General features: G+C 34.3%; 1 protein-coding gene across 1 annotated transcript in view; it reads right to left on the bottom strand.

Moving 5' to 3' along the window:
- RSRC1 (arginine and serine rich coiled-coil 1) overlaps positions 1-22,044 on the bottom strand; it is a 414,718-nt gene that overhangs the window by 303,106 nt on the left and 89,568 nt on the right. Inside the window, exon 4 of the mRNA XM_077779431.1 lies at positions 3,935-4,108. Within this exon, the coding sequence (XP_077635557.1) occupies positions 3,935-4,108 (174 nt within the window). The remainder of the gene's footprint in view (positions 1-3,934; positions 4,109-22,044) is intronic.

Genomic DNA, 22,044 nt, shown 5'->3' on the forward strand with positions numbered 1-22,044 from the left:
CTGTATGTTGTACTGATTTTCATATAAAAACTAAATAAGATAATGCATGTCAACCCTTAGCAAAATTCCTGATACTTAGAAAATACATTTAAAATGTTAGAGACTTAGGGGAGCCTGAGTGGCTCAGTCAGTTAAGCATCCAACTTCGGCTCAGGGTGTGATCTCATGGTTCATGGGTTCAAGCCCCACATTGGGCTGACAGCTCAAAGTCTGGATCCTGCTTCAGATTCTGTGTCTCTGTCTCTTTCTACCCCTCCCTGGCTCCCACTCTGTCTCTGTCTCTCAAAAAGAAATAAATATTAAAACAAAATTTTTTTAATGTTAGACACTTATTATGTGCACTGTAAATAAAGCATTTTGTTCATACCTCGATAGATGTGATTGTATCATTACCCTACTTGGAACTTCATTGGCTTCTCACTGCCTTTAGTATTAACTCCAAACTTGGGGCACCTGGTGACTCAATCTGTTGAGTGTCTGACTTCAGCTCAGGTCATGACCTCACAGTTCATGAGTTCCAGCCCCATATCGGGCTCATTGCTGTCAGCACACACCCCACTTTGGATCCTCCGTCCACCTTCTCTCTGCTCCTCCCCCACTTGCTTTTTCTCTCTTTCAAAAATAAACAAACAAACAAAAAAAAGAATAACTCCAAACTTAACATAACTTATAAGGTACTCCAATAATCATCTCTCACCATTATTCCTCTTAAATTATAAACCAAGCATCATTGGACTTTAGTTCCTCAAATATGCCATACCCCTTGCTTGCCTCTCTTTCCACAGGAAGTTCATTTTGCACATACATTCTTTCTCATCTCTTCCTTCCTTCAACGTATAAATACCACTTCTTCTGAGAGATCTTCCCTGAAATGCTGACTAGTCTGGATCAACCAGCTTATTGTTGATGGAAATATCTTACAACCACAATGTGTGAAGACTGAGAATGAAAGCCAACATGTGAGACTGGCCTGCTGGAAGGGTAAAAGTGGTCCAGATCTGCTTACCTCTAAACTCTTTGTTATATTAGCAACGTATGTGCTCATGGTTTGAGCTAGATGCTGACAAACTGCAACGTGTGGGGGACATCTTACCCATTTTTTGTAAACAAAGTTTTATTGCAATACAGCCATATCATTCATTTAACATTATCTATGGCTGCCTTCATGTTAAAAGGACATGGTTCAGTAGTTGCAAAAGAGACACGTGGCTTAAGGAGCCTAAGTTATTTGCCAACTAGCCCTTGACAAAAAATTTGCTGTCCTTGTTTCAAGCTGCTGTTGGTTAGGTTTTGTTACCATGGCCAAAAGCATGTTTGCTTTTGTTTCTATAACAAGGTTTCTATAACCTCCTAGTGAAACATCCACCTGATTTCACTGTAATTACTCACACACCTTCCATCTACGCTTATTTTGCCATCTGCATGAACTCTCCAAGTAGCACTGGCCTCCTATTATGTCCCTATTACCAACATAATACTTAACAAATATAAGGTATTTAAATATTGTTGACTGAACAAGCAAACAAATGAATGCATGAATGTATATATCAAAAACCAATCAGTATTTGTTAACAACATGTACACTAGGTACTCTAAATGATTAAAAAAAAAGAGTATAAGATACATTCACTGATCTGAATGTCTTTAAAAAAACAGGTTTAGGAAGTAAACATGTTAAGAGGAAAAAACAGAAAGGTAAATTATTTCTAAAGCAAAGCAGGGTGCATCTGTACATATATAAACACTACCATATTCAATGTGTACACTGACCTGAAAAAAATCCTGATTTTAGATTATACCAAAAGGAAAGAATTTGGTATCCTCAGCACTGACCAGGAGAGAGAATACCCTGATACGACACCACTCTATATTATGGTCCACTAAAATCATGGAAATTACTGAATCAAGCTAATCACAGCTTTTTAACACCAGTTCCTAGAGTTGTTTAACTGACACCTATTGTAGGGTTTGGGGTTTTTTTTTTTACATTTATTTATTTATTGTGAGAGAGAGCAAGTGTAAGTGGGGGAGGAGCAGAGAGTGAACCTTAAGCAGGCTTTGCACTATCAGTGCAGAGCTTGATGCGGGGCTCAAACTCATGAACCCTGAGATCATGACCTGAGCTGAAGTTGGAAGCTTAACTGACTGAGCCACCCAGGCGCCCTGACCCTTCTTGGTTTGACCTTGTTCATTCCTTTGTTGAGATTTTAAAAAAAATAATGATGAATATAACATTATCTTGTAGACCTATCATCAAGGATTCAGTCCCTTAAACATAGTAAACACTGAATCTAACCTGTAAAGCTAGCTGGCCCAGACCTTCAAGATTGATGTTACCCATATGAGAATCTTTCCTGAAACCACCCAACCTCCCTTTTTTATCCATGCACTCAAATAATGCTTTATGTAATATCCTCAAAATAATGCGTCATGTAATATCAATTTTGTACAACTGTATAATTATTCTGGTGGGGCAGAAAGCAAAAATGTAATGGCTAGTAAAAATCATATTCAGTCTTCTCGTAGCCATGTACTATCTAAAGTGTAAACCAAAAGAAAAACAAAAAAGAACAAAAAGCAAAGCAGTTCCTTGACTGACATAATTTATTCATCCTCAGTCCATATCTTCCAGTCTCAGAAACCTACTCTATATCCTCTCTTCACATCTATCATCCTCCTGACTTTCTCTTTTTACCAACAGATTTCTCCCCTATCCGTTCTGATCTTAATTCTACTCTCTTACTCTAGCTAACGCATCCTCCCTATCCTTATGGCCAGAAATCCAATCCTATCTCCTCTCCTATAATATTCAATACCCCTTAAAACTAGAAAAAGACAGAACTCAGAATTTTGCAGGACCACAATAACTGGTCTACATGCATTCACAGTTGTGAGGTGATAAGGAAAAAGTCACATAATAATGTTATCTTCTTCCAAAATCCACTACAAATTTATCATTTCAAGGAATCTGGCATATCTAAGTAATATCACTATAAATCTGAAAATAAAAAATTAACAGACAACTGTGAAAATGAGGTCAGTTCCATATTCTTTAATAAACTGAATTCTTCATAGAATCAAGATCTCAAGGAACTACATTCAAGACCTTGATAAGTAAGCTCTTTAACACTGTAAACTGATCCATTAAAGAAAAACATTTTTTGTACTGAAATATCACAATGAATATACATGGGGCGTAGAAAGGCTCATAAAGGGAGATAAATATGAAATGTTCTACTTCATATAATAAAAGACCCAATGGCAGTCTTGAATAAAATAAACAAGAAGTTATAACTCATACTACCAACCAAGATTTTTTTTCATTTTAGCATCTTCTAATAAACAGTTACTTATGAATGGATTCCAACCTCCAAATGGACAAAGCCTGAATAACTGCTTCAATAATATCAATTCTGGAAAAAATAAATTCTTGGCCTCACACACACATACACTCACACTAAAATACACACCTTAACACCGGCCAAGTCCCATTATATACTGAAAGAGGCCTAACCCACAGTAAATCACACGGTTCCTTCCCTCCACCTTTATCCTTTTTGCCTAACAGCTTTACAATAAATTAATAGACATTTTTAATTATGAACTAGTCTTTAAATTTGAAATCCATATTCATGCTAAGGAAATTGAATATAACTTTCCTGAAGAATTATGTAAATATTCCTTTATTGACATACTATGCTTTGATAGTGCCATTTATTTCGGCTTCTAAAGTTTGTTATGTAAGTATTAAACGAAAAAAAGAATACAAAGGAAGAACAGTAAAAACCTGAGATAACCATTTTGATTTTATCCTTTTTTCTTTATCTACTATATTCTCCTCTTTTATCCATCTAAAACCTCAGAGAATGAAAACTGTTTGAATATTGCCATGGAATCACTGAGTCATCACTGCTTAAGATTTGCTTCAACTTACCCACGTTTGATGTTGTGTAATTCCTTGTCCTTGCATTTGTCCTTCTCTTTTTCTCTTTTCTCCTTATCTCTGCCTTTACGTCGTTCTCTGTCCCGAGACCGACTACGGGTTCTTCGGTGACTGGACCTTTCACTGCTTCGACTATGGGAACGTGGACGAGGTCTTGACCTAGACCTATAATAAGTAGAGTTTATTACATTCAGTTAGTGTATATTTTGTATTATAAAATGCAAATATTCTTTAAAATTATCTGAAAGAAAAGAATTTAGTTTTAGTTACAGATTTAGTAACTGTGTGAAGTAAGCATTTGTATAGGCTTCTTTATGAAGAGGTACACTAAATTAAAATGACACAAAGGAGGGGTGTCTGGGTAGTTCAGTTGCTTAAGCAGGTTAAGCATCTGACTCTTGATTTCAGCTCAGGCCACAATTTCACAGTTTGTGGGATCAAGCCCCATGCTGATAGCACTAAGCCTGCTTAGGATTCTCTCTTCTCCCCCCACCCCCACTCATGTAGACATAGCCTCTTGCTCTCTCTCTCTCTCAAAATAAAGAAACTTTAAAATAAGATAAAATGATATAAGGGAAATATATATTGTCAACTTTAAAGGAAATTAAGGTTTAGTCAAAAAGTCTTATAAGTGTAAGTCTTAAAGGTTCAAATCAAGTTCTGATTACTCAAGTATCCCCAGATAATATAACAAATCTAAATGTATCTAAGCTAATTTCCAAAAGTAGGATCTTCCCTATTCCTACAATCTCGGCTTCCATAGCTATTCAACTCTTTTATTTCTAATTGTTACAACAAAACTATTCCTCTCTTCTACCCTCATCTAGCCATTCTTTGTATTGAATGTCAGTATTAGATAGGATATTCTATGTGTTTTTTTAAAAAAGTAAAGATTTCAGATCCTGTCTTACTGACAGGATCTATACTGACAAGAAAGCCTCTCCCAGACTAGTTCTCCTATTGAGCACTATAAAAAACATCTGAAGGCACTGGATACTGACCAAAGGAAGGCAGATTCTGTAAGGAGCCAACACTTGGGAAAAGAACAGAGAAACAAGAAAGTTTCCCTTTTTATATTAGCTTCTTTTCCGAGGCAAGGCTAAGTCTGTGCCATGTAGGGCAGCTAAAACTCCAACAGAAAACTTTAGGATTTCTGCCAGAAAAACCAGTAGATGCAGGGCAACCACCACAAAAGGAAAATGAAAGGGGAATCCTGAAAGATTCAGAGGAGAAAGCCACAAATTCTAGATGTATATTCTACTCAAATCTTGGGCTAACCCCTACATTATGCATATGAGGGGAAAACTCCAAATAGCTAAGGGTAAAAGAACTAAAAATTTCAAATGTACGCAGAGAGACAGGAACTTTCCAATTTTTATTCAACTAAATTTCCTGCTAAAACAAACAAGCAAACAAAAAAATCATTATTTTTTAGGAATATAACAGAATCCAGACTTTTCAAAATATGACCATTTACCATACCCAGGATAAAAGTACTAGATAATATAACAAAGCATGAAAAATGTGATCTAATCTCAAGAGAAAAGATAGTCAGTGGAGATTAACCCTGAGATGAGTCAAATGTTAGAATTAGCACAAGGATTCTAAAAAAGTATAATTATTTGAGGAAAATTAACAATAGAACTCCCCTATGACCCAGAAGTAGCACTGCTAGGAATTTACCCAAGGGATACAGGAGTGCCGATGCATAGGGGCACATGTACCCCAATGTTCATAGCTGCACTCTCAACAATAGCTAAAACATGGAAAGAGCCTAAGTGTCCATAAACAGATGAATGGATCAAGAAGATGTGGTTTATCTATACCATGGAATACTACATGNGGGGGGTGGAGGAGAGGGGAAGGGGGATGATGGACATGGAGGAGGGCACTTGTGGGGATGAGCACTGGATGTTATATGGAAACCACATTGACAATAAACTACTTAAGAAAAAAAAGTATAATTATGCTTGCAATAAATACAGAAATCTCAGCAGGAAAACTAGAAAATGAAAAAAATACTAATTCTATAACTAAAAAATATAATATCTGAAATTTAAATTATGCTTAGTGAGATTAAAATCTACTAATTACTAACAACAGAGTTAAGTAACAACAGAGGAAAGAACCTGTATACCTGGAAATAAATAAATCAAAATTACCCAAACTGAAGAACTAAGAGGAAAAGAAAGACTGTCAATAAGAAAAATAGATCTTCCAGGATCTCCATAACAATATCCAAATGTCTAACATGGTAAAACACAGAAGTAGAGAAAATAATAGAGAACAATTTTTTTTTGTGGTGGCTATTATTTCCCCAAATTTAGTGAAAAACAAATTATCAGATCCTAGAAGTTTAGTGAACCCCAAGATAAATATGGAGATCATGAGTACTGATGAAACTGATGAAAACCAAAAGTAAAGAGAAATCCTGAAAGTATTCAGAAAATATTATATACAGGGAAGAGTGCAATGATACCCATTACTGCTGGCTTCTCACCAGATACAGTGGAGAACAGAAGACAGTAGAATAAAGTTCTTAGTTAACATGGTGAAAGAAAACAACATTCAAACCAGAATTTCACATTTAGCAAAAATATCCTTCAAAAACTGAAAGTAAAACATAGACATTTTTAAGGTGATGGGAAGAATAAACCATAAACATCAACAGTAGATCTGTAGTACGGTAAATTCTAAAATAAATTCTTCGGGATTAAGAGAGTGATGACAGATGAAAACTTGGGATATTTAGGAAGGAATGAAAACCACTGGAAATGATGAATATATGGGGAGATATAAAAAAATATTTCCTTTAATTAATTTAAAATACATATATGTACTTAAAGTAAAAAATACAATGTTTCACTGTAGAGTTTATAATGAAAGTAGATAGTTTTTTTATAATTTTTTAAATATTTTATTTACTTTTTTGAGAGAGAGAGACAGGCAGACAGCGTGAGCAGGAGAGGGTCAGAGAGAGAGGGAGACACAGAATCAGAAGCAGGTTCCAGGCTCTGAGCTGGCAGTCAGTACAGAGCCCGATGCGGGGCTCGAACCCACAAACCGTGAGATCATGACTTGAGCCAAAGTCGGACGCTTAACCTACTGAGCCACCCAGATGCCCCGATGGTTTTTTTTTTTTTTAATAGAGATGATATGTATTCTATCTACTTTCATGGAGACCTAAGGTTTCCACATTTCACATGAATGGTGAAAAAAACAACTCTAAGTACACAGAAATGGTAAGAGCATCTATATAATCTTTAGAACAATCACTTAAAGAAAAAAAAAGAAGAAATGTAAATATGTATAGCTAAAAAACCAAACATGAGCTAAACAAGAATTCTTTTTTTCAAACACTTGTTTACTTATTTTGAGAGTGGAGAAGGAGCAGAGAGAGCCAGAGAGGAAAAATCTCTAGCAGGCTCCAAACTCAGCATGGAGCTGACATGAGCCTCAATCTCAAGACCCTGAGATTACAACCAGGAGATCACAACCTGAGTGCCGATGTCGAGTCCAACACTTAACCATCTGAGCCCCGAGGTGTCCCTAAACAAGGATTTCAAAAATATTCATTAATCTAAAAGGATGCTGGAAAAGAAGTACAAAGAAACAAAAATCAGAGGAACAAACATAAATATATATAATTATAAAATACATAAAATGATACATATAAAATACATAAAATACATATATATCAGATAATAGACTTAAATCCAAATACATCAATAAATACCTTAAATGTTAATAAATACCTTAAATAAAAAGAAATTGTCGAAATGAATCAAAAAGCATCACAGAACTACATACTCTCTCTCTCTCTCTCTCTATCTCTGCAGGATTGTGTGTGATCATCTCCCACGCTCAGATGCTCAGTCTCAGGGCACAGTGTTTGGCAGAAATCAATGATTTTTCATAACGTTGGAAGGTACCCACAACTGGCACTAGTGTATTTTTTGTCACTTCAAAGTACCTTTGGACAGTCCTTTGCTTTTCTATACAAGAGTGAGCTGAGAGAGGCTTTGCTTCATTCTAGGTCAGTCTGCCTGCAGATACAGACCCTTTTCCTCTGCTGCTTTATTGCCAGTTACATTAAATATGGTGTATGACAAGGGTTTATTATTACTGTACTAAAGTACAGCGAGCATATAAAATGGACCCTGTGCAGAAAGGGTGAAAAGAAAAAAAAAAGGTTGAAGGAAGAGATGATTACAGTGGAAGTGAGGAAGGAACACATCAAGTGAGGAAGAAACACATATAAAAGAGGTATGTGAGTGGCCGAAATTACAAGATTTTATACAAAGTGTACATCTGCATCTCCTCTGCAGAGGAGGAGGAGGAAAGGCAGAGAAATCATTCACTTCAAATGAGATTAAGATGATATGTAAAATGTGTGCAATAGTGCAAAATTTTATAGAATAGCACGACCTGGTTAAGGCTGTAGCAGTGCACGTAATGAATCTGTTTAACAACAGTGCAATGTCACATTTCTGCGAAACCCTCAAAAGGAGGAAAAAGCAAGTGTCACTGGATAGGTTTCTTTTTAAAGTTGCACGAAAATAAAAGATTCCAGAGCCAATAGATAGCAGTGATTCCGTTAGTGATAGTGAAAGTCATCCTACACAATAACCCTCCTCTCATCTCCCTCACATCAGCCATGAAGGTCTTCAAAGGTAAGTGCAGGTAATTTGTTTATTTTTCTTTATATTTTGCATTTTCTTTTACTTTTGTATTATATTACAGTACTGTAATCATTTTTATATGAATATTTGTGGGTAGTGGAATGAATCATATGTGTTTCCTTTTTCTTATGGGGAAATTCGCTTTGATATACAAGTGCTTTGGATTACAAGCATGGTTCCAGAATTATGGTCACAAATCAAGGTTTTACTGTATCATGCAAACAGTAAGCACAGAAAAGCTGGAATGAATACGTTAATACCAGATAAACTAGACTTCAAAAACTGAAAGGATCACCAAAAAAAAAAAAAATACTTCATCATGATCACAGGATCAATTCATAAACAGAAATCATACAAAATATATTTATCTGACCACAACAGAACTTGAGTTTAATAATAAAACATCTAGAAAAAAATATCTAGAAAAAAATAGAGAGAAATTAAATACTCTTCTAAATAATTCATTCATTGATCAAGTAAGAAATCAAAAGAAAAATTGGAAAATATTTTTAACTGAATGTAAATGAAAATACAACATAGGAGAATTTGTAAGATGAGTTAAAGCAATATTTAGAGGGAAACTTAAAGCTTTAAGTGTTTATATTAGAAAAGAAGAAAGGTCTAAAATCGAATACCTAAGGTTTCATCTTAAGAAGCTAGAAAAAGAAGAGGAAAGTAAATACAAAGTATGTAGAAGGAAGGAAACATTAAATAATGAGGAAAAGGGGCGCCTGGGTGGCTCAGTCGGTTGAGCATCCGACTTCGGCTCGGGTCATGATCTCACAGTTCATGGGTTCGAGCCCCCTGTGCTGACAGCTAGCTCAGAGTCTGGAGCCTGCTTCGGATTCTGTGCCTCCCTCTCTCTCTCTGACCCTCCCCTGCTCATGCTGTCTCTGTCTCTCACTCAGAAATAAATAAAATATTTAAAACATAATAATAATGAGGAAAAATCAATACAATAGGAAGCAATAAACAAAATAGCCAAAATCTGGTTTTCAGAGATTATCAATATATTTGGTAAATCCCTAGCTAGACTGACAAAGGAAAACAGAAAAGAGCGAATACAAATTATTTCCCCCAAAATAATGTGAATGATAGTGAGACTGCATAAATTAGTCCTAAGTATTTAGGACATATGTAGGTCTTGAAGAGAATTACATGGATTTCAGTAGTAGTAATGTCTTTCCTCTTTCATCCCTAATTGGTTTACTCATTGAATGAAAAGCAGTATTTTCCAATACAGTCACAAACTTTTTTTAATATGTGATTTTGAGAAGTTACAATATTTATTGCTAGGGACGTCAACGTGGGTTATTATCCTAACTTATAAAAATAAAAAATTTCTATCTCTTCAAGTTTGATTACTCCCTCTCTTAATTTTGACGTAACTTCTTTCCCCATAAAGTTTTTTTTTTTTTAAGTTTACTTATATTTTGAGAGAGAGAAAAAGAGAGAGGGTGAGAGAGGGTATTTACCTTCAGGGGAGGGGCAGAGACAAAAGGAGAAAGAGAGGGAGAGAAAGAGAATTCCAAGATCCCAAGCAGGCTCCACACAGTCAGCACAGAGTCCAATGGGGGCTCCATGTCATCAACTGTGAGACTGTGACCTGAGCCAAGGTGGGACTCTTATCCAAATGAGCCACATAGGTGTCCTTCAACATTAAGTTTTAATTTATCCTCATAATTTATTTCCCCCACAAATGTCAGTTTATTCATTTCTAATTAAATCTTCTATTATATGTGAATATATAAAAATTTTAACAGATTATTCTAAAATCTATAAGCAATAATCATATAAAATTTAAAGCCTTCTATTAAAAGAAAGCTGTGACAATAAAAATGGAGGGGGGCCTTTTTTGTGAGATCCTTGGCCCCTATATACATATATATTCTTTGTATATACACATAGAGTATATTATTTTAATTTGGTTCTACACTGTTCAGAAATAAAATATGATTCTTGCAATTAATTTTCACTTAACTAATGACAATGTGGAGTAACAAAAATAAGTGAGTTAACATTAGCTTAAACTCTACCAACAAACTAAGAATTCTCTTTTTTAATGAATCTTTAATATAAACTCATTTCTTACTGGTCTGCCCTTTAGCCAGAAAATACAGTTTGACAAAAATGTACAACCATTCATAGATTACAAATGAGGTAGATTTGGGTGAAATCATGTTTTTTCATTGTATCTTAAAAAAAAGATGTACCTATTATTAATATACTCAAGCTTATACAAGTATTAAGTTAAAAAATAAAGAATTCCTTATATAGTAGTGTCCTTAAACACATTATTTCCTTTCTGGGCATCTGTTTCCTTATCTACAAAAGGGTGATAACTACTTTCAGGGTTACCTAGCTGAACTGTGAGATAGAAGACAAGTGATCCGAGAGTAGGCAGGCAGGCAATTAGACATAACTGAGGGATGTGCAAATCTGAATGAATGAGTAAAATCTGAATCAGAAGCATATTAAGTATGTTTCCATCATACTACAGCTAAACCAGTAAAGTGAAGCATTCTGATTTTGACAGACCTTTAAAATCTTAAAACTGGCATAAGGATTAATCAAGTTTGAATATATTTATTTTATAAAGGAAGGTAAATAGTAATAAGTTTGGCCAATAATTCATGTCTTCACAGGAAACCCACAGCAGCCAAATGCATGCTCTTCACAGATTTGCTATTAACAGAAAAACCATATCACTTATCATACAAACTTCTGAAGGATAAAAGGGGATATATTTGAGAGTCAAGATGGACACTATAACATAAAGACAGCGTGACTAAGTTGGTACTGTCCCAGAGAAACCAGAAAGTATGATCACTCTATCACCATCACAGCAAAGCTAGATACCACAATTAGAAGGATTACATATCAATTACTATCTGCACCCCTTCCCCATAGCACCTACTTTCCCAGTCTCCATTCCTCCTAATATACCCAATTCATAAAATAAACAGTTATCTCCAAACTCACTCATGGTTTTCCCTAACACAAAATTCCACTGTAGAAAACCTATGCCTGTCATTCTCCAAAACATCTTGTTCATTATTCACCATATGTCAACACATGCAACCCATGCCATTTTGAAAGACTCTCCTATAAACGTTGCTGATGTAACTATACTAGCAACAGGAGAACTATAAGTTAAGCCATCCATGATGTCAAATTTAAGGAAAGTAGTTAAGTTTGAAAATATCACAGTATAGGGGCACCTGGGTGGCTCAGTTGGTTAAGCATACGACTTTAGCTCAGGTCATGATCTCACAGTTCGTGGTTTCGAGCCCCGCGTCGGGCTCTGTGCTGACANCATATTGTGAGCCTCTTAATTTTGCTTATATTATAGGCCACAAGAAGCAAAAAATGACTCTGGAGAGAACACATGGAGAAAAGGTAGTAAGTCCAAAAAGTAGGAAAAATAACATTACTAAAAGCTGTTAAAAAGAACCACAAAATCGAACAAAGATTGAAAGTGAATTAAGCAGACTTCTTAGTTGTCATGAGAATTATTTTATATAATTTTGAGTAAAATGCACATCCCAGACATATGAACAACCCCATTTACTTATTAAGTAACTTTAACTATTTATTTGAAAACTCTCCATGAAGAAGAAAGTAACAGATCAAAGAGATTTCCTACCCTGACCAAACAAAAAGTTAAACTACACTAATATTTAAGATATTTGTCCCTCATTCTTTAAATAAATATCCTTCTGATAAATCACTCTAGAAGTCTCTAGAGTACCATAACCAAAATGGAGATATATTATAAGCAAAGAAACATTTGATAAAAAATGTGGCATTCTAGAACACACAATATATAAGCAATAAATGGACAGCAAGATGTCCTATTATACCAGATAAATGCTTTCAATATCTACAGAATAGGAAGAATCACCATAACATCCTACATAAAATGAATTACTGCCCTCAAAAACCAATTCGTCAAGTTTCTTAATTGCCTAATAAGTCCTAAACACATGTAATCAAAACAAATACCCTAATATTTTATATTTTAAAAAAATCTACAATACTTCAAGTAGTCTCTTAAGTAGAGTTCTATAAATAAAGACTATATTTACCATAAAGTAAAACTGTACTTAAAATTAAGTTTTAAAATTATACAGTGAATAAATTAACATGAATTCCATGTCAGGATGACATTTGAACATGGACATCTACTTTTACCCCCAAATGAAATCCAACTAAAACCTAAAACAAGAGGAATTTTTTTTAAAGGATGTATACACTGTAGGAAAGAAATATACTATGGGAAGTGCCCACTGGTGGCTTGATGGTGGAAAACAACTAGAAAACTAAATGCTGAAACTCAGGGTTCCATAAAACAAGATGACATCAAAGGATCTGAAAAAAAGCTTAGCTTTTCCCATAAAGTTCCCCATTTATTAGAGAAACTTCCAGCTCACTATATTAATAATGTAGGTGCCACTCAAGAAACCTTATACATCACCTAAAACCTTCAATCTACTCACAGAATTTCCTATTACTGCAGATCCAGGAAAATTCTATGCATTATCATGAACAACAACAAAAAAGAATCTAACATCTAAACAAGGCAACTACAGTTGAGCCTCAAATAACATGGGTATGAACTGCATGAATCCATCCACTCATATGCAGATTTTTTTCAATAAACGCATTACAGAATTATAAATGTATTTTCCCTTCCTTGTGACTTTCTTAACATTTTCTTTTCTCAGGCTTATTTTATCATATTAATATAAAAAATGGGGGTGTCTGGATGGCTCAGTTGGTTGAGCGTCCAACTTCGGCTGAAGTCATGATTTCACAGTTCCTGGGTTCAAGTCCTACGTCGGGCTCTGTGCTCACAGCTAGCTCAGAGCCTGGAGCCTGTTTCAGATTCTGTATCTCTCTCTCTCTCTGACCCTCCCCTGTTCATGCTGTCTGTCTGTCTGTCTCTCTCTCTCTCTCAGAAATAAAAAAAAAAAATTTTTAAACACTATAACATACAAAATATGTGTTAATCAATTATTTAGGTTATCACTAAAGGCTTCTGAATAACAGCAGGATGTAAGTAGTTAAATTTCTAGGGAGTCAAAAATTCTAAGTGGATTTTTGACTGAGTGAGGGATTGGTATCCCAAGAGTTAAATGCATGAAAAAAGAAACAAAGTGGGGCACCTTGGTGGCTCAATCAGTTAAGCAACCAACTCTTGATGATTTTGGCAGAGATCATGATCTCGTCATTGATGAGACTGAGACCCGCGTTGGATTCGCATCGGTTCGGATTCCCCACTAACAATGCAGAGCCTTTTTGGGATCCTCTCCCTCAGCCCCTCCCCAGCTCCTGTTCTCTCTCTTTCTCTCTCTCTCTCTCTCTCTCTCTCAAATAACAAATAAACTTAAAAAAATAAAACAATGTTAGAATCAAATTTTTCAGGTGAAGCAAATAAACCCCATAAGAATACCCATGAAGCAGAGGAGGCTATAACATAATACTCAAACATTAATTAAATATAGAACAGAATAAGAGACACAGTGTTAGTGATAAAGATTTAAGAAAAAGAAAACTTTCAAAAAATAAAAGTAGCAAAATCAGAAAAAATAATAGAAATAAGGGGTAGACAATGAACACCCCACTTAACTGAGGCTACCGAAAAGGAAAAAAAGGTGACAAAACTAACATTACAATATAATCCAAGAACACTTTTAGAACTAAAAGAATCTATATGTAGAAAGGGTCCACCGTATATCTGGGGAAATGGATAAACCATAGTCAATCACAGTCATATATCTTGAGATATATCCTGATGAAGTAATACATTATAAAGAAAAAAGAATACTCTGATCAATTCACTAACAACAAAATAAAGTCATATTGGCATCAATTTTCTCAAATGCAAGATAAATGCAAAACAATGCCTTTAATTTTCCTTAAGGAGCTTAAGGGGGAAAAAGTGTGTTCACAGTGTTACATCTAGTCAAATAATCCTTCAAGTATCAAAGCTATAGAAAATAAGTGATAAAAGTACTAATTTGTTAGATTCTAGTAAGTCAAGAACATGCTACAATTTTTAGGTTAAGCACCGGCAAAGTAAATTAAAAGCATGTAAGCTAATAAGCTAATAGAGAAGAAAATTCCAATAAAATCAAACCAAAGAAGGCAAAAAAAAAAGGGGGGAGGGGGAAGGAAAATGGATTGGAACAAACAGAAAACAAAGAAGAGAGATTTAAATCCAAATATAACAGTAATCAATAAACATAAACTAAATAATACAACTGAAAGAAAAAGATTGTCAGACTAAAAAAAGCAAATTATAGACACCTTTCAAAGTGAACACATTAAATATAAAACAAAGAAATTCTGAAACTAAAAAGTATGGGGGAAACATTGTGCAAGCACCAATAAGAAGAAAAATGATAAGATTATATATCAGTAAACTTCCAAGTAAAAAATATTGGTAGAAATACATATTTCATGATGATGAGGTCACTCCAAAAAGAATATAAAATAATTATGAACTTACAAATCTACAATCAGGATTTGTCTATGAGTTCTGCCAGTAACTGATAAATTGAGCAGCTGTTAAAAGGGAAAAAAGAAAAGGGAAGATACAAAAGATTTAAACAAATGGTAGTTAAATTCACCTATTTAACTGCATTCCAAAATTGTGTAATATTCATTCTTACAATGTGCATCTGTAGTATTTCCTAAAATAAACTTTATGATGTGCCATAAATCTAATCTTAACACTATTTAAAAATGAAAGGTGTTCAGGGACACCTGGCAGGCTTAGTCAGTAAAACATGCAACTCTTGATCTCAGGCTTATAAATTCAAGTTCCATGTTAGGTGTAAACATTACTTAAAAATAAAATCTTTAAAAAAAGGTGGGGCATGTGGGTGGCTAAGTCAGTTGAGCATCCAACCCTTGATTTCAGCTCAGGTCATGATCTGATGGTTTGCGGAACAAGCCCCACATTGGGCTCCATGCTGAGCATGGAGCCTGCTTAAGATTCTCTCCCTCTGCCCTTTTCCCTGCTAGTGCTCATTCTCTCGAAAATAAAAAAATAAAAAAATAAATTAAAATTTAAAAAGTTAGAAAATGAAAGGTATTCAGATATTGTTCTCTGACTACAGTGAAATTAAGCAAGAAATAACGAAAAAACTAGAAAAACCTCCAAATATTTGGAAATTAAATAATTTTTTCTATGTAACCATGGAACAGATGAAACCACAATGGATATTTTTTAAATATTTGAACCGAATAAAAACTAAAATTTGACATATAAAAAATAATATAGCTAAAGCAAAGATAAAAATGTATAGCATTAAAAACACATAATCAGAAAATAATAAAAGGTAAAATAATCTAAGCAGCCATTGAAAGAATTAGGGGGAAAAAACAGAAAATTATACTCAAAGAAGGTAAAGTAATAGAAATAAAAGCAAATATTAATGATCCAAAGATAGTTGATTTTTTGAAAAGACTAATAAAGTTGATAAACTCTCACTGGAAATGACCAAAAATAAAAGAAAGAAAAAGAAAAATCACAAATAAAATAATCTATACTATAGTTAAATGACATTTCATACACAGACATGTTAAAGGCTATGGGAATAGCCATCTAATCATAAACAACTAGAAAAGTAAACAAAATGTATTAAACTATTTCAGACTTGAACAATAAGGCAGCACAAAACTGTGATTACCCAAGAAAAGGCAAACAAGGAAGGGAAACCTAGGATTATCCCCAACTTAATCCCTTGAGAAGTTCCCAAGCCACAGAGCAAGGAGAGGGAACCCAAACAGCTTCCACAGACTTGCTGACTTAAGGAGACAGAGACAGATCTTCAAGTAGGCCAACATGGCTAGAATTTGCAAGGCATCAGAAGGAAGTTGGGCAGGGGTGCCTGGATGGCTCAATGGGTTAAGCATCTGACTCTTGATCTCAATTTAGGTCATAATCTCCATCTCACAACCATCAGGTTCCATGCAGTCTTCTTAAGATTCTCTCTATCCCTCACCCTCTGCCCCTCCCTCACTCTCGCTCACTCTCTTAAAAAAGGAGGAGGAGGAAGTTGGACAGAGAGAGAGGGACCCAGAAATCTGCCAATGACTCCCCTAGATCTTCTGACAAGTTCTAACCAACAGATATATGCGGTGAAATTCCACAGGACCAAGGAAAAGAACACTGGAAAGCAATAGAAATCCTGAATACCCTACAGGGGGAGAAACCATGTTCCACCAGCCAGAGTGGAGGCACTTTGTATATAAGGCATTGTAAAGAGTCAAGTATTAATACCAGAACCAAATAACCCATAGATAAAAGGTACTGTGGACCCATTCTGAAGCTTAAAAAGCAAGCCTTGATATTGGCAAAATACCACCTGATGAAGTTACATCATGGCACATGAGGGTGTTCTATACTTCTCTTTTAATGGAGGCTTAAAATTTTCCAATCAAAACCTTAAAAAATTATTTGACATTTCATTTATAAGTCTGTTATTTAAAACTCACCATACAAATCACCATGGTTTTACAATCCAATTCACATAAGCCTATAAATACAAAGTATCTGATACCTTATTCCAAAAGACTATTTCAAATACACCCACCAACAATAAAGCTATTTCTTTGGAGAAAACATACACATTCTTAATTTTAACTAAGATGAAGTCAATGGGTTAATATTCTTCAGCTTTGGTCACTAATGGGCCCCACATCTGCCTTAGAAAAATCTATCTAGATCAGTATAGTTGCCAATTATTCTAAACTGCAGAACCAAGATCAACTGTCCTCACCAGGGGCAGAGGATCAAGCCTCTGGCCGTGGTAGATCAAATGATTGGAAACAGGGGTTGCTTGTATATTCCTCACACAGTAATTCCCTATTTATAGTGCCCCAACTGAAATGTTTCTTATCAAAATTCCAGATACATTTACCTGGCCCTATAATTCACATCAAGTTTTACAACTGACTTATTGGAATTCAAACCTAGTAAATAAAAATCAAAAACAATCTCTCATTTATCATGATAGCTAGTGCTCTATAATATGTGTAATGATATACTTGCTTACTATATCTCTTATTTAGCAATGTTACAGACATAAATTTTCTTTATTATTACTAAGTATTTTCTATGTGCTAAGAAGCATGCTGGCTGTATTAATCTATTTTAACCTGTTATTCTCTACAATATTTAAACATATACTTGTTATTGTCCCCTCTTTTCGGATTTTTTTCCTGCTTTGGGTGGAGGCAGGGTTGGGTTTTTCGGGTGTTTTGTTTCATTTTTGGTTGGTTGGGTTGGTTTGGGGTTTTTTTGCTTTGACAAAACTGAACTCTGAACTTTTCAGAGTTCACAGAGCCAATGTGTGATGGAGCTGAAATCCAAACCCCGGTTTCTCCACATCCTTTCAACTACAACACATTGCCAGTAAGATCTGATTGCAGTATCATTTTCAAAAAAAAAAAAACAACTCTATAAAACAGAAAGTAAATATCTATGCAAAACTTGTTTCTAAAACATTACCAAAAGATTTAAATCCACTTTACTACAGGTAGTCCATTCAACTAAGTATCTTGGAATTCTCATCATGTCTATCTTTAAAAATTCCCAATCATCATCACTAGTGCCCTGATTTTTAAGAGAAGTTATTAAAACATACAATTGCGAAGAGAAAAAAAAAGGAAGAGAAATGCGGAATGCCAGTGTTTCCACCCCCCCCCCAAAAAAAGCATATAACCCACCCACTATGCCAAAGGTTAAGTCATTTAGTCAAGTTCAAAGATCTTCAAAGACTTCTTAGATCCAGATAAGCCCATATGTTACCAAAATTCTAAGAAAAAGCTATTACTTTCCAATCTGCTTCTCATGTTTAAGATACAGAACACACAGATGCTTGGCATCACTCATCATTCTTCCTAAATTTTCACACCAGATAATCAAGGTCCACCAATAACTTTCCTATCTAAAAATCTTAGAAATGTCTTTATTCCATCACTGCCTGGTTCACTTGTTAAATCTGAAAGTAACCATAAAAGGCCATTCAGTTACTGTACAATAAGTGTTAATTTGCTAATTTCTTCACAGGTAATCAATTAAAATGTAAAATATTGGATAAAATTAGTTGCACTAAATTTAACAGCTGTTCCATAAGCATAATTAGTTTCACAAGGGCCATATGTATTCTGAACACAGAGTTGAAACAAACAGACAGATTTTAAGCAAGTTTGAGAAAATCTGCATTTAATTAGCAGGTGGGCACTACAACTGCATAACGTTTTTATACATTTATATTTATGAAGTGACAGAAGATCTAAAGGCTTTTTAAAATGGCGTTTATTGTTTGAATGGGAACTGTTTTGCTGCATGCTAAAGTGATTTAAGTCCTTATAGCTCTGCTTTGAAAAAAATCATAAATGGTGAAAGAAAACATGTGGAAAACTGTAAAACTAGAAAGAATTTGCGACAAAAAGCAGATACACATACCATAACTAAAAGGAAACTACACTTAATTAAATGTACACTACATCTGGAATATCAGCCTAATAAAACGTGAAACTATTAATTTTCATTGTTCTAAAGGAAATGAGGTCAGTGTCATTTAATAATTCCTCCAATTACATTGGACTAACTCATTGGACTGTATGTTCTGGATACCATCTAATCTTAAAATACTATATTCTTTACAATATCCTTATGTTAAACTTTTTAAATAAAGGCATTTAAATTACAAAGGAGTAAAATAATAAAATTGGTAAATGAAATTCTTTAGCAGCTGGTAGCTACCAGCATTATATTTTAAACCTTATGACTTGTATGAAGCTTTTCATGGATGCCCATAATAAGTATGAGATTACACTTGTTAGTTCTTATTAGTACTAAAATCATCACTTTACATATGTAAGTAGACTACACAATTTTAAAAATTAATATGTTTACCCAGCCAATAATTTCATTAGTAGACTATATCATTATTTTTTAAATATTATAAAAACGTTATTTTTTCAAAGGCAAATGTGTTAAGAAGTCCTTAATTAATAGAGTAATATTTGTGAAGGAAAACAAAAATTTTCCAAAATAAAACAGAAAAAGAAAGCAAATTCCTGCACTGTTTGTATGTGTGCGGAAGAGTTAGAGAGGAGGAAAGTGCCTGCTTATCAACTAAGTGAATCTAAAATACTTTAATTTAGTTTTTTCACCAAGCTAAATAATGTACCATTCCACTTACATATTAAAGACATGTAAACTTCAAAATTTTTCTTTAAATAATAAGGTCCTTGTGAATAAATTTAAATTACCACACATAAATTTTTACTTCAGTATCCTATTTTTAGCAATAAAATATCAATCCCACACACTTTCCAATTGGCAAAACTTAAATCTGTACATGAAAATGTTTAAGAGTTATAGAATCCTTGCACTAATAAAAACATTTTAATAACAAATTTGATTATAAAACTCTGATAACTTTGTGTTCTATAATTAACATTAGTAATGATTGCTTCATATTCAGAAACAAAACAGTAAAAATACAGATCACTTTGACCCAAAATAATTTTTTAAATTAAAATTTCCCATTAAACTTCATTTCCATTATCCTTATTCATAATAGATAAAAACTAAAATGAACCAAAATCTTAATATACTTTAATTATACAACAAATTCTATGATTATAAAGCTGGAGGGAAATCTTAAGACACTGAAAGGTTTAAAGTTATTTGCTAAAAACATTTTAAAAATTATTTTTAAAAAGTCTCAAGTAACTTGCTGCAAGGCTTAATTCAATACAAATACATACACATAAAACTTAAATGAATAGACTGCATTTTGATGCCTTTAAGTAAGCCTTCCAGTTCTCTTGGTTTTTGCTGCTCTTCCAAATTATGAACAAGTTACACAATAAAGGCAATTAATGGTAATAAAACAATCAGAGAAAACAAGACAACTACGACATGAAACTTCTCTCAATACTCACCATGTTTTATAAGTGAAAACCAGGGTCAGTCATGCCCAGCATTACTGTGTATTATATTGTGCTGAATTGTACACTCAGGTACAAGAGGAATCATTGAAATTGAGGTATGTATTAGTTTATTCTTGATTGTGCGTGAGTACTCTAAAAATAATCCTACTGCAGTATTTCTCCCCCCATAAACCATATAGTAGGAAGTAGAGGAGATTTTTTAAAGAAATGGTCTACATCTTTAATATGTTATTCCAATATTCAGGAAGTAACAAAGGCAAGATAGAAATGTGTAAGAATACTTTAAAAAGTTAAATCAACATTCATAAGTCATCCTTTTTCCTGGTTTCCCCCTGGATCTTTACCCTGCTTGTTTCCAGAGTGATTTGATAAAGATAATCCTAAATACAAGTTCAAAATGCACTATAAATAATTGATTATAGGTGTGCCTGGGTGGCTCAGTCAGTTGAGCATCCAACTTCAGCTCAGGTTATGATCTCACGGTTCGTGGGTTCGAGCCCTGCATCAGGCTCTGTGCTGACAGCTAGCTCAGAGCCTGAAGCCTGTTTCAGATTCTGTGTCTCCCTCTCTCTGACCCTCGCCTGCTCATGCTGTTTCTCTCTCAGAAATAAATAAAATATTTTTAAAAATTAAAAAATAAACAATTGATTATACAGTACTGGAAATAGCATCAACAAGTAAAGAAAGTAAACCTAAAAGTGGGAGCCAACCATAATAGCATCTAGCAGATATGGATTTTTATCAACAATAAAACCAAAAACAAACTCTGTAGGCTCATATTCGAATGTAAAATAACCATTTTACTTTTTATTATTTTATAACTTTCTCTTCAAAAGTCCTTGATAAAAAGAAATGGTTTCAATATATGTCTAATTATTTTAAGCTGAAATTCTTTTTTTTTTTTTAAGTTGTTTTATTTTGAGACAGAGTGAGTAAGGGCAAGTAGGGTAGGGACAGAGAGATAGAGGGGAGAGAGAATCCCAAGCAAACTCTGTCAGCACGGAGCCTGACAAGGCTTGAAGTCACAAACCGTGAGATTGTGACCTGAGCCAAAACCAAGAGTCGGATGCTTAACTGACTGAGCCACCCAGGCGCCCCTGACATTTTTCTGCTAAACAAGACCAGAAAAACACAACTTCTTAACTTAATCAGTATTACAATGAATAGCCCATAAGTTCACTAGGAGAGGGAGGGGGAGGGGGAGGGGGAGTGAGAAACCAAGAAACTGACTCCAATTACTGAGAACAAACTGATGGTTACCAGAGGGGAAGCAGGTGGGGAGCCGGGTAAAATAGGTGATGAGGATTCAGAAGTGCACTTGTCGTGATGAGCACTGGTGATGTACGGTTAATTGTGAAATCACTATATGGTACATCTGAAACTAATATAACACTGTCAGTTAACTACATTGGAATTAAAATAAAATAAATAATAGTA

This window comes from Crocuta crocuta, unplaced genomic scaffold (genome assembly GCF_008692635.1).
Source record: "Crocuta crocuta isolate KB4526 unplaced genomic scaffold, BGI_CrCroc_1.0 scaffold426, whole genome shotgun sequence".
Taxonomy (NCBI): domain Eukaryota; kingdom Metazoa; phylum Chordata; class Mammalia; order Carnivora; family Hyaenidae; genus Crocuta; species Crocuta crocuta.